The sequence below is a fragment of the Penicillium odoratum genome (genome assembly GCF_028828045.1).
Source record: "Penicillium odoratum strain IBT 22623 chromosome Unknown utg000004l_segment0_segment0, whole genome shotgun sequence".
NCBI classification, from domain to species: domain Eukaryota; kingdom Fungi; phylum Ascomycota; class Eurotiomycetes; order Eurotiales; family Aspergillaceae; genus Penicillium; species Penicillium odoratum.
In genome coordinates this window covers 1,402,172-1,415,062 of record NW_026643146.1, presented here as the reverse complement: position 1 = coordinate 1,415,062, position 12,891 = coordinate 1,402,172, and the positions used below count along the sequence as shown (strand labels likewise).

The 12,891-nt window shown below is 47.5% G+C and overlaps 7 protein-coding genes across 7 annotated transcripts; 5 read left to right on the top strand and 2 right to left on the bottom strand.

Annotated features, from left to right (window-relative positions):
• Positions 1-64: 64 nt before the first annotated feature.
• N7520_004791 (actin-related protein 2/3 complex subunit 3) lies at positions 65-963 on the bottom strand (the record flags this gene model as incomplete). Its single annotated transcript, XM_057138725.1, has 6 exons — positions 65-112; positions 172-250; positions 309-421; positions 486-760; positions 858-903; positions 958-963. 6 exons carry the CDS (start codon positions 961-963, stop codon positions 65-67), a joined length of 567 nt encoding a protein of 188 aa, XP_056996932.1.
• A 243-nt stretch (positions 964-1,206) lies between these two features.
• N7520_004790 (replication factor C subunit 3) lies at positions 1,207-2,602 on the top strand (the record flags this gene model as incomplete). The annotated part of the gene is made up of 5 exons (XM_057138724.1): positions 1,207-1,334; positions 1,385-1,472; positions 1,530-1,704; positions 1,755-2,135; positions 2,196-2,602. 5 exons carry the CDS (start codon positions 1,207-1,209, stop codon positions 2,600-2,602), a joined length of 1,179 nt encoding a protein of 392 aa, XP_056996931.1.
• Positions 2,603-3,243: 641 nt separating this feature from the next.
• Positions 3,244-4,686, top strand: N7520_004789 (uncharacterized protein; the record flags this gene model as incomplete). The annotated part of the gene is made up of 1 exon (XM_057138723.1): positions 3,244-4,686. The coding sequence occupies one exon, from the start codon at positions 3,244-3,246 to the stop codon at positions 4,684-4,686; it is 1,443 nt and encodes a 480-aa protein (XP_056996930.1).
• An 851-nt stretch (positions 4,687-5,537) lies between these two features.
• N7520_004788 (uncharacterized protein) lies at positions 5,538-5,864 on the top strand (the record flags this gene model as incomplete). The annotated part of the gene is made up of 1 exon (XM_057138722.1): positions 5,538-5,864. One exon carries the CDS (start codon positions 5,538-5,540, stop codon positions 5,862-5,864), a length of 327 nt encoding a protein of 108 aa, XP_056996929.1.
• Positions 5,865-6,072: 208 nt separating this feature from the next.
• On the top strand, positions 6,073-6,784 carry N7520_004787 (uncharacterized protein; the record flags this gene model as incomplete). The annotated part of the gene is made up of 2 exons (XM_057138721.1): positions 6,073-6,232; positions 6,291-6,784. 2 exons carry the CDS (start codon positions 6,073-6,075, stop codon positions 6,782-6,784), a joined length of 654 nt encoding a protein of 217 aa, XP_056996928.1.
• Positions 6,785-7,570: 786 nt separating this feature from the next.
• On the bottom strand, positions 7,571-8,955 carry N7520_004786 (putative aspartate aminotransferase; the record flags this gene model as incomplete). The annotated part of the gene is made up of 3 exons (XM_057138720.1): positions 7,571-7,635; positions 7,693-7,798; positions 7,852-8,955. 3 exons carry the CDS (start codon positions 8,953-8,955, stop codon positions 7,571-7,573), a joined length of 1,275 nt encoding a protein of 424 aa, XP_056996927.1.
• A 1,968-nt stretch (positions 8,956-10,923) lies between these two features.
• On the top strand, positions 10,924-12,575 carry N7520_004785 (ankyrin repeat domain-containing protein; the record flags this gene model as incomplete). Its single annotated transcript, XM_057138719.1, has 3 exons — positions 10,924-11,215; positions 11,264-12,012; positions 12,057-12,575. The coding sequence occupies 3 exons, from the start codon at positions 10,924-10,926 to the stop codon at positions 12,573-12,575; spliced, it is 1,560 nt and encodes a 519-aa protein (XP_056996926.1).
• Between the last annotated feature and the right edge of the window lie 316 nt (positions 12,576-12,891).

Genomic DNA, 12,891 nt, shown 5'->3' with positions numbered 1-12,891 from the left:
CAAAAAGAAATTAGTCGATTCATGCGCTGAATTTCATGAAAACAATATACAACCAGCTTCAACTTTACAGGCTCTTGCCCATGAACTTTCTCTTTGTGAAGCTCAGCCAGAACTGCAGCTTTGGTCAGTAATATGTCTCATGGTAAACATAGATAACCAGATCTGACGTACCTTAGACGGACCCACTCCACCGGGGTATAATCTCGCATGTAGCCGTACAGCAATCTCCTGTCGCACCTGAGAAATGTATCTATGTAACCAATGATATTAGTCTCCATTCGAAACGGCATCGTGCAGATTGGACGTACGCCCGCAGACTCTCCGCATCCTGGCGGTCGCGTGGGGGCTCAAAAGCCTGGTTAAGCGGGAAGGACACATCACCAGGGACGGCGAAATTGTCGAGCGCAGCATTGATCAAGGCCTAGAAATCACCGAGCTAGTCAGTACTTAAGCTCCATGGGGATCATATCTTCGTTGGTGAGTACCTTCTCCGCATCGCGGGAGTTCATTGTCGGCTTCACCTTCCCGAGGCACTCGCTGACGAAGAGAGTTCCATAGATGAGCATGCGATCGGCGGGGCCATTGATCTCGAAGTTACGGAATAAGACGTTGGCACGGAAGAGCGACAAGATCTCATCCACACAATCGTAGGATTCATTGTCGGGGGCAACATCGATATCGGCAGTATTGGGGGGAAGTGCAGGCAAGGTGTATGCGGGACCACGTGTGCGAGTGCGGAGGGGGAGAATTGGGAAGTTTCCTGAAGCCGTCTATGTCAATTCTGGAGTCTTTGGCGTGTACCGCGCATGAGGATGTGGAATGTTTGGGGGATGTAGCGATTGGCGGGGCATTCGTACCGATCACAGGGACATCACGGTCCTCCAGGAAGATGGAGTGGTATGCCTAGATTCATAGTATTAGCTTGTGAGGGCATCAATTGTCCAGATATGTACATACAGGCATTGTGAGGGTGGGTAGCGTAGGAGAGATTGGAGGTTGATGCGGAGTTTGGGTTAGGCAGTGAGGATGTCATTGGAGTGGAGCACGGAGCACTCCCCAGCTCCCTTGATTTTCCGCCCCGAAGTTGCTTGGTCTCTTTACGCGCGGAACGCGTCCAGCTCGGCTTTTCGCGATCTTTCATTTTTTTACCTCTTTACAACCTCCACAACTCAGGCTACTCGGCTCGAGTATTGAAATACTAACAGAATGTCTGACTACGAGGATGAAATGGACGTGGATACATCAAAGGATGTGCAATTCGGTTCTGACAATGCTACTGGGAAGAAGAGGACAGTGGCCGACCTACCTATTGAGGCACTGGACAATCTTCCATGGTATGGGATGCTACAATTACTTCAAACATCATCTCTAACTCTTGTATCAGGGTCGAAAAATACCGTCCCGAGAGCCTAGACGACGTCTCCGGTCACCAAGACATCCTCGCAACCATCAATCGTTTTGTCGAATCCAATGTATGATCTTGCGCGCATGGAATGTGGCGTGGATGAAGGATGCTAATAGCACAACAGCGCCTCCCCCATCTCCTTCTCTATGGCCCGCCCGGAACCGGAAAGACTTCAACTGTTCTTGCGCTCGCGCGACGGATATACGGGACCAAAAACATGCGGCAAATGGTGTTGGAGTTGAATGCAAGTGACGACCGTGGCATTGACGTTGTCCGAGAACAGATCAAGACCTTTGCCAGTATGTTGACTAGTATGTCAATCACATATCTATGCTGACAGGGGATGTAGGCACAAAACAAATCTTCTCCATGGCACCGCAATCCGCCAGTGCGTCTCTTGCTGGCTTCAAATTGATCATCTTAGATGAAGCAGATGCCATGACATCCACGGCGCAAATGGCTCTCCGTCGCATCATGGAGCGCTACACAGCCAACACCCGATTCTGTATCATTGCCAACTACACACACAAGCTCTCCCCCGCGTTGTTGTCGCGGTGTACGAGATTCCGGTTTAGTCCTCTCAAGGAGGCCGATATCCGGTCCCTTGTGGATACCGTTATTGAGAAGGAGAATATCAAGATTCAACAGGAGGCAGTGAATAGCCTGGTAACCCTCAGCAGAGGAGATATGCGACGAGCGTTGAACGTCCTTCAAGCCTGTCATGCAAGCAGTACGTCGTCGGCATTTGTCCCTTTATCTTTATCATAGATATGCTCACACTCTACCATAGGTAAGCCACTTCCGATGCGCAATGCACCAAATGCCCCCCTACCCGAACCAGAGACCATCACAAATACGACGATTTACGACTGTATTGCGGCACCTCATCCAGCCGATATCCAAGAAATCATGTCTACCATTCTCAATACTAGCGATGTAACGTCATGCCTCAACACGGTCAACACCCTCAAGGACACCAAGGGTCTCGCCCTGGCGGATATCTTGTCGGCTCTAGCCGACCAATTACAGCAACTTGAAGTGCCCGCTCAGACCCGGATCACCTGGTTAGAGGGCCTCGCAGAGATTGAATGGAGACTATCTGGGGGTGGATCAGAGTCTATTCAGACCGGTGGGCTAGTGGGTGTAGTACGCAATGGGTGTGAATTGATGGGCGACAAGGGCGTTGCAATGACCTGAAATGAAATTGGCAACTACAAAAGAAAGCAATACAATATCACGAGAATGAATCCAATATGAGCTATTTTCTCTACATTCAGTTTTCTTATCTGTGTCTGTGCACTAAATGCACGCCGCAGCGGTATGGCGTTGATATCTTCGCGCCTTGGGCGAATCCATGGATGATTACAGGATGCTAACACGGCAAAAGTTGCCAATTTCAGGCCCAAATCCGCATAAACAGCCAAAACCAAAGCGGGGGAAAGTTGTGCTAATCATGCACGGTTTAACAGAACTAATCAGGGTTCAAGGGTTTTCCCCACCGCGGGATCTAGACTGACTAGAATCAATTACCTAAAAGTTTACCACTTTTCCTCGGACATTTCCTGACTTGGCCCGCAGTAGCCTCTTAACTAGAAGCAGATGAGGATGTTCCATGAGTGGTTGAAGTCGGGAGTCGCCGTTCACAGCCAATTAGACTTTGCGCAACATTATGGTGCGGTACAGTTGCTTTACCTGACCCGCATTCAATTTACTCCAGAACTCGCATGTTAGCGCCAAACTAAAGCATTGGGAGAAAGTATATAGCATTGTCTGTGCCTCCGACAAGCTGTGGTCCTGTGGGCTCCATTTCTTTCACTCCAAAACGCTCGACTCTTACCATGCGTTCCTCTATTCATCGTGGCCTGCTGCTAGCCAGCCTCACAGCACCTGTTGTGTCTGCTGAGCGAGTACTGGGTGCTTATATTTATGCTCGTCATGGTGACAGGACGGCGAAGATTCTTGGCAATACTCAACTGACTGACCTGGGTTACTATGAGGTCTTCGCTGCTGGTTCCGTGTATCATGACCTCTATGTCGACTCAAGCTCCGATAAGCAGATTGAGGGCATCAGCGATCCTATTGTGAGCGCGAAGCAGGTCAATGCTAGTGCTCCCTCGGACGCAGTGCTGCAGAACTCGGCCACGGGCTTCCTGCAGGGTGTATATCCTCCTGCCTCGAAGTTGGCTAACACCACCCTTGGCAACGGTACCGTGGTCGACTCGCCGCTGAATGGCTACCAGCTCATCCAGCTGCAGACTACTGCCACGAGCTCCAATAGCGAAGACTCCAGCTGGTTGCAAGGCTCCACTGACTGCTCCAAAGCAACTGTCAGCAGCAACAACTACTATAGTACTGATTCTTACAATGATCTACTCAATTCGACCGCGAGCTTCTACAAGTCGCTCTCTCCCGTCCTGAACAGAACTTTCTCGTCGTCTGACATGAGCTTCGAGAATGCCTATACTATCTTCGATTATTTGAACGTGGGCTACATCCACAACTCGTCCGCGACCTTCCCCGGCAAGTCGGAGTACATGACTGATGCCAACCGAGTGCAACTGAATTCGCTGGCTGGTATCCACGAGTGGAATCTGGCATACAACGCCTCCGACCCAGTCCGCGCCATCGCCGGTGCCGTTATCCTCGGCCAGATCATGTCCAGTTTCGATGAGATCATCGACACAAAGGGTGCCAAGTCCATTCTGAACGTCCAATTTGGTTCATACGGAACCATCATGTCCTTCTTCGGTCTGATGCAGATGCCTGCTGCCTCCGCCGACTTCTATGGCATTCCCGACTATGCTTCGTCCATGGTCTTCGAGCTCGTTACGAATGCCACTGGAAGCGACTTCCCCTCGAGCGACGAGATCAGCGTGCGCTTCGCATTCCACAACGGCACCATGACCGGCGGGGCAACACCCACTGTCTACCCTATGTTTGGTCAATCCAACGATCTTCTCTCCTACTCTGAATTTACCTCCCAGATGGAGAAAGTGGCCGTCACGTCCACCACCCAATGGTGCGATATGTGCGGTAACACCGACGGCAGCTGTGCTTCCTCGACCTCCTCCAGCTCTACTGCCAGCTCATCGAGCACCGACGGATCTAGTGGAATTTCTCGACCCGTGGCCGGTGTCATTGGTGCCATGGTGACTCTTGCTGTTATCCTTGGGTTACAGGCTCTGTTCTTCCTGGTCGGTGGGTTCCGCATTGCTAAACGGAACAGGGGTGGCCCTGAAATGGTTACCGCATCTAGCATGGAGGCGGACAAGAGGTCCTAAAAGGAGCGAGGAATGTGTGATGGGTACTCTTGCTTATCGATATTCTATTGATATTTGCTATTCGTTTAACTGACTTGATGGCAAAAATGATCTACAATAATACCATAGTGTTGGCAGGCTAGAGACGCCACTACATCAAATAATGACAATTAATCATGCCATTTCAGTGGGGAGGCCTAAGGTTGAAACCTACCTACCCTTATACTACCTGGGAAACTGTGCAAATTGGGGGATTAGACAAGCAAGTTCTTTCAGGTCCTGATCAAAAGGTTCTAGGTTTGAAAACTGGGAAACTGAGGTTAGGAATCTATCAGTATCTAGTATCTTTTTTGGACATTTTATATAAACTTAGCTACCGAAGAAGGGAACGGTCGTATATTCCAAGGTGTGTCTATCTGCGAATCAGACACTCCCAAAAGTTCGGGGTAGAGGGAGATGGGGAAGAAGACCTAGAAGAAACTTATATAAGAGAAGGTGGCCTGATGGTCTGATCTCTAAAGCATATATCACTTATACTCACCCGGGCAATACCCACCGAACTGTTGACCGTACATAAGCCCTATAACGGTTAGTTAGTAACATGGGTGACCACGAATTTGTATGATTCTGTTCTATTTTTGCTTTGCCGAGCTTAGAGCCCAAAGCGGAAACTATAGACCCCCCGGGAACCATTTATGGGGCAGGAAAAGATAAATCGAACGAGGTGCAAAGCACTTAACGGAATATAAATAATGCCTTTGCTTCCTTATATAGATACTCAGTCATTATTCCTCTGAATCTGTCGTTTCCAACCGTCCGTCCATTTTTAACACCGTGAAACCTCTGCGGTTTGCTCTGGCTGTCCTAGAGCCATGTCGCGAACGATTCCTTTCCAAAGTTGGATGTCCCTAGGTACGGGGTACCAGTCCCTGCCCGAGCTTCCGGCCCTCCAGAATGCAGTAGATATCACTGTTACCGAGGGTAAGCCAGGTCAGAGGGTTATATTCGAGCATTTCATATGTCGCAGCATGAGCCAATTGGCGACTGCCTTGGATATATCCGCATTACTTGCTATCAACATCAAGCTCAGTGGAGCAAGCGTGTTAGGCGCTGGTGACTTCATCAAAAATAGGGAGGTGAGGAAGGAGCCTGTGGAAACATTTTTAGAACAATTTGAAAGAATTATTGCTGCTGACTAACAGCCTGAAAGAACAGGTCACCGAAGCGGATTTGAACCTCGTTGTGAAGGTCACTGTTCAGAATTACTGGACCACCGATAAGGCACCCAAAATGAGGCTGATTAAAGATTTCAAAAATGCCCAAGAATTTTATCAAATTTATGGGAACTCCTAATTTTCGCAAATTATTGCAGGAGGCCAATTTGTTGCGATTCTCAGTATCAAAGCCATGAATTCATCGGATATCCCGAAAATCAAGGCTAACCTGGAACTTGGATTTGCGGGGGTGAAAGCCCAGGGAACTGGAGCTTACAATACCGAGGACTTGCGGAAGATGGCGAATACCCATGTTTTGGTGGCATATCGTGGCGCGAATATTCCCAAACCTGGTGAGATATATTCACTTCTACCTTTCATCAGTCGCGTGTGTCTAACCCTACCGGGTAGATGATAAGAATTGGGATATGGATCGGATGTTCGAGGTTGCATCCAAATTTGAGAGCTATGTCGATGAAGGAAGAGAGGCGGTCGCTGTTGTTCTGGAGAAATATTTGGCAGTTCCCGATTTCATGAGGCTGAACAATTTCTCCGAGCTGAGAATGGATACGAGTCAGGCAGCAAACAGAACCTACGCCATGCTCGATGATCTTGTGGCTCTCCAGGACCTAAAGAACAATTTGGACAACTTGATAACGAAAGCAAGCAACGAACAAGTGCAATTGCAGCTATCAGCTATGGATGGAGCCTATGAGGCCAATCTCAATGGTTTACAGGTGGCTTTGGCAGACGTGAAGATTGCAATTTCCGCCATTCTGGATAACGCGTCTATGATGGAAAACGATCCACAGATGTTTGAGAAGAGTGCATCCCCATTGAGGACCTATACTGCGGCAACCATCATCAAGGACAAGTTGCCTCGTGCTAAACCCCATTTGGAATGATGTGGTCAATCTAAACAAGATAAATGGTGATTATGACGAAGCGCTATGGACACCTCAATCTTATGGAGCACAGAATGAACATGAAGTAGTTTTCAAGATGCTTCTCAACATCAGAAAGGTCGAGGCAGATCCAAAGACAATGAGTGGTTGATTTCATGATAATGGGCAGCACCAAACGGACACGAGGCTGTTTTAAAGCTACTAGTCAAGACGGAAGTAGTTGACCCAAATGCGGTGGGGATGCCGCTATCATGTGTGACACAGAACGGATATGAAGCCATTGTCAAGCTCCTCCTCCAGAACAAAAATGTTGACACAGACATCGAGGGTGTTTGGTGAGAGACTCTACTATCCTAAGCGGCATTGTACAAACATGAAGTTGTTGTCAAATTGCTACAAAGTAACTCTCAACGTTCACGGCCGTCTCCTATACAGGATGTCTTTTTGATATTTACCCGTGACTAGCAAATCCCTATGTGACTCCATAGATATCCCATTAGATTTTCAATTGATCAAATATCCAATCACATTTTCATTAACATTCGGAAGCTATTTAGTAAATTAATCGCTGTGCACCTAGCAGGGATTTTTTCCCAGGCGAAGCTAAAACTTTGGAACTTGAGGCTTTCTGCCGGGCTTTTCACGCAGAGCAGGGCTAGAAAAATGATATCCAATATCTACTGACTCCTACCTAGTAAACTTTATCTGATATTTGCGACTATCGAGCTGTTCTGACGAATGTCTAAGTACATCTATAGCCATTTGATCATAACGAGATGTCCAGTCTCAGTTCACCAGACGAACAACATCATCTATACCCTTCGCAACGTACTTTAAGTTATCATCATTTACTAAAAATGGTCAGTAACTGTCTCGGAATCATGATCGTGGTTCGGAGTGGTGCTTACAACCCGAGATTGATATGCGACCGGATCTCAGCATGTAAATATGATGTCTTGATCTGATTTCAAGAACTTGTTCTTCCGACAATCCAACGTATGTAAACATACCAATCTAGTTGAACTGAGTATTTGTCGAATATAGCTGGTAAAAGTGCGGTGACTAACCTGTTTCAATATATGAGACCAATCACCAGGGGTTTGCAGCCTGGTCAACTCATCAAATAGAGCCTGTCTCATCTGTCGAATTCTTTCACTCATCGTCACGAGATCCTCGAACCACTTGTTCTTAAGAATTTTATTTCCCAAAACAGTTCGTACTATTTCCGAGCCACCTCTAGGCGCCATGGAATATTCTCCACGAACGAGATGGCAAAGGTTGGCGAGCAGTTTCTGAGAGACCTCAACGCTGGTAGTGGAAGTCACAACATGTAATGCCCCAACTCGCTGTCCGTAGAGCCCAAAGTTCTTTGAGAAAGACTGCGCTACACAGAATTCCAGATAAGGGCTGCAGTTGAAGAAATGACGGATAGCCCATGCATCTTGCTCAAGATTTCCAGATGCAAACCCTTGATAGGCAAGATCGAAGAAAGGTATCAGACCCTTCGTCTTGCATAGTTCAGCAATCATTTTCCATTGTTCTTTAGTCGGGTCCGCACCAGTAGGATTGTGGGCGCACGCATGAAGGACCACAACGTCGTTCTTGCAGGCAGACTCTGAGAGTGTCCGAAAGGTTCCTTCAAAATCAAACGACTTGGTTGCGCTATTATAGTAAGGATAGTCCTTCCGTTGGACCCCAGCCAGCTCCCAGATGGTATGGTGATTTGCCCAAGTGGGATCGGGAACCCACACACATCCTGGTCGTATATTCCGAGCCAGCAGCTCCGCTCCGAGTCTGTTCGCACCTGTGCCCGAGACGGTCTGGATGGAAATAACTCGACTTTTGTTTTCCTCTTCCTCACACCCAAGCACAAGATCGGATGCCAGTCGAAGGAATTCTCTATCACCTTGTATAGTGAGGTACTCGTGTCGGCTCACATCACTTGCTTGATGAAGTCGTTTTTCGGCCTCCTCAACCACTCGCAATGGCCATGGTGATCCTTCTGCGGTACGGTAAACTCCGATACCTAGATTAACCTTGTCAGGGTAGGTATCTTGGATGTAGGCTCCATTCACTGCAAATGGTTCGTCGATGGGAGTTGGGGAAAGCCCGGAGAACAGAGAGTCTCTCGAACTCTCTTTCAAGGCAGACGAGTCGGACAATGAGCCCATGATTCACCAATTTGGGATTCTTTCTGCAAAAACTCTTGGAGAGCTGGGAAAATAAAACTCTTCTGAAAGCAATTTATATTGTAGCGAGAATTGTAGGCTTGTACAAAATAGCCGTCAAAATATCCGGGGATAGCCGGGCAATTCCGGTCCTCAGCATGTAAACATTTGTTATGAGGTTAATTTCCGATAATATTCACTAAATTATGGGCTGAGTATATCCTACACGGCAAGAAATGTGTCTGTGGAACAGAACAAGCTGAATGATTATTTTGCCTTCAACCAACTCTTGACTTGTACGTGAATTATGGGGGTTAAGTTAGCCCTGAAACATTCCTTCCATGACATACTCTAAGTCATTTCAAACCTAGCTCGCATTGCAATATATATTACAGGTATGAATGGTTAAGCTTTCGAGTAGTGTCATCGCTTCAAAAAATAAGCATAAATTGACCGTAGCGGATTGGATAGAACAGCACAGCTTTTAAGATCAGCCAGTAAGGAAGCCACCACTTCCAAAATTTGCAAGTTCCTATTGCATATTAAGTATTCACAGATTCTTCGAGTTCGAGATACGATCTACTTATGCACTAGAGGGTATCACAACGATTAGAAAAAATCACAAGTATATAGTACAGAACTTCATACCAGTAGAACGGCCTACACTAAAATCTCATACTACTAGGGCATCCATAGATTACTCTAGGGTCTTGCAATCATGTTTTTGGCGCCCTTTACCACAGCACAATATTGAGAGAGCCCGGGACTTTTGTTGTGGGAGAAGTATGTGTTGAGGTGGGGGCCGAGATGTTCAGCCTCTCCGGACGGGTGGCTCAGCTCAATAATATCGCGGGGCTGACATTGGCAATCTGTTGTCAAGTTGGGACTTTCGCTCTGCCTAAAAAAAGGGTCATCGTGTGCGTCCTTTGATCAAAATGAACTCAGCATCTTTTGGCAACGAAAATACAAACTCAGGGTTCCAGGTCGGGTTTAATAACGGAGTGATCAATGTCTCACCCGGTACGTGTCATGGAGCCCTTTTTAGGCTTGGGTCAAATTGATTGACATTCACCTTCTGGTCCAGATCGATCGGAACCCCCACAGCAGATAACAGACCATGGTTCGCATCACTCCGTCCCTTACTAGCCGAGGAGACCATCGCTCATAACAGTGACAGAGGTGCTTAGGTCTCTCGCGTTTCCGCAAATGCTAGATCGGAGAGATAACATCGAGCCATGTCATACCAATACCTGCGAATGGATTTTGAAATTGAAAAATTACAAATCTTGGAAGGAACAGTCCTGCGGTCTATTGTGGATCAAGGGCAAACCGGGTGCAGGCAAATCAACACTCATGGCATTCCTGCATGATAAAGTCAGGTTACAGGGTCGAACTCAAGGCATTTGGCTCGACTTTTTCTTACTGCAAGGGGCACCGAGATGCAACGCACCCCGCTTGGAATGTTCAGATCGTTGCTGAACCAAATTTTTTACCGCGACGTGACTGTGCGCCCTAGAATACGTGAAACTTACGAACAACGATGCAGGCAGTTTGGGCATGGCGAACGCCAGTGGGAATGGCCACAACTTGTGTTAAAGGAGATACTTACAGGTGCTATCCTGGAATCGGCTAATCAGCAACATGTGACCATTTTTGTGGATGCTCTAGATGAGGCTGGGCGGAGTCCGCTCAGTGGCTCGCAGCATACTTCCATCGCCTTATTGATCGTGCGGAAAAGAAGAAGTTACCCGTTCAAATCTGCATGTCGTGTCGACACTATCCTATCGTGGGAAATGCCCGGACTATGGAGGTACATGTTGAAAATCACAATCATCAAGACATCTCCACGTATGTCAAAGATATCATTACCGACAACGAAGTCGAAGAGGGCCTTGGTCAAGAGAGGATAGAGAGACTGACAGAGCAATTGGTCCAGCAAGCCAATGGGATTTTCAATGGGTCCATCTCATAATGCCTCTCATTCAGCAGATAATTCGAGAAGGGGAGTCATTTGGTGAGATCCATTACTGGTTACGGGAGATTCCAGCCGACCTAGAAGAGATATATATACATATTCTCAAAAATGTGATAGAGGACAGAAATCGGGGGCAGTCGCTCATATTCTTCCAGTGGGTATGCCTCGCTGAGCGACCTCTGACTGTGAAAGAAATGCGGTATGCCCTAGTGACCAATAATGCTAAAATGACACCTTCCCCTATGATGATATGGGAAAAGACTGACGGATTTATCGGAAGCGACGAGCGTATGAAACTGAGGACCAAGGCTCTTTCTGGTGGACTGACTGAAATAGTCTCAAGCAGGGATTGCGCCGAGACTATACAGGCGGTCCACCAGTCTGTCAACGATTTCTTACGCGCCAAAGGACTGCAGATTTCATATCATTGCGTCGCAACAAGCTCACCATATATTAATAACGATGAGGTTCTCTTTCACTGTCAAGCAGTTCTCTATCGATCATGCCTGGTTTATCTAGTCACTGCGAAATTGCCCCACGAAGGGTTAGATAGTGATAGCGGTAACTGGATGAAACGACACAACATGGTTCATGAGAATCCTTTTCTTGCCAATGCCACCATAAATCTCTTCATTCATGCAGAAAAGGGGACCGAATCTCGACGCGGCCTTATACATAATGAACTACATACACTACAGCAAATCGCGCATCGCTGGGCCAAGGTTTATAACATCTTAGACCGTTTAGGCGATGCATGCCCAGCCGAAGAAACGACACTATTGCACATAGCTGCAGCAACCAATCTTGTCGACATCATAGATTCTATCTTGTCGAACAGAGTGGATCTCGCGAAGAGAAACAGAAATGGAGAGAAGGCTTTCCATGTAGCAGCGCGACGTGGTCATATAGCAGCAGGCAAAATACTCATGGAGAAAGGAGCAGATCGCGAGGCAAGATGCATAGATGGGATGACCCCATTAATGGCGGCGGCTAGCTTTGGGCATGTGGCATTCGTCCAATGGCTCCTATGCGACGAATCGGGAGACCAAAAAGATGATACTGAAGGTGCGATGCAAGCTGCTGCAGTGGAAGGGCATCAATTGGAGTCGGAGCAGCTCCTAATTCTCAGGGTGGAAAGTATGGCAATGCCCTCCAGGCCGCTGCATCATCATACAAAAGCAACACTGAGATAGTCAGGATGCTACTTGACGCTCACGCCGATGTCAATTCCCAGGGTGGATACTATGGCAATGCCCTCCAGGCCGCTGTATCATCATACAAAAGCAACACTGAAATAGTCAGGATGCTACTTAACGCTCACGCCGATGTCAATGCCCAGGGTGGGTACTTTGGCAATGCCCTCCAGGCCGCTGCATGGGTTGGAAGCACTGAGATTGTGGGGATGCTAATTGACGCTCACGCCGATGTCAAGGCCCAGCATAGTCTAGATGGAACTGCTTTGTCTATGGCTGTTGATCGGGGCAAAGTAGAGCAAATTCAGATTCTTCTCAACGCCGGTGCGGCAGACTTGCTACCTGCAGATGACCTTAACATCTTACTCAAAAAGGAGTGTCTACGCACTGGACCAGCATCAGATCATTTGCGATATTTAAGGAACCTGTCGGTGTCCCTGGGTCATATCATATGACCTGAGCAGCGCTGGCATCCGGTTTAGGACTAGCTTAGTTTTGGGTCTGGGGGCATATCCTCTAGATCTTCTGCTCCTTCTCTCTTTTCTCCCCCCATACCCAATATCACATACGTTTTGTGTGAAGCTGTCAGCCTACATATTGTAGTCATCTTCCATCTTCCCCGCTTGGGGCCTATTGGCGCCAAGAGAACCTCATAGTCTCACGACCTATCTCGGGCCGGACAACGATGTGAACAACTATTATTTTCACTCTTTTATTCGGACTTTTAGCGATTCTGTTGGGATGTTGGTTTTTTTAGCTGTAAATAAAGTT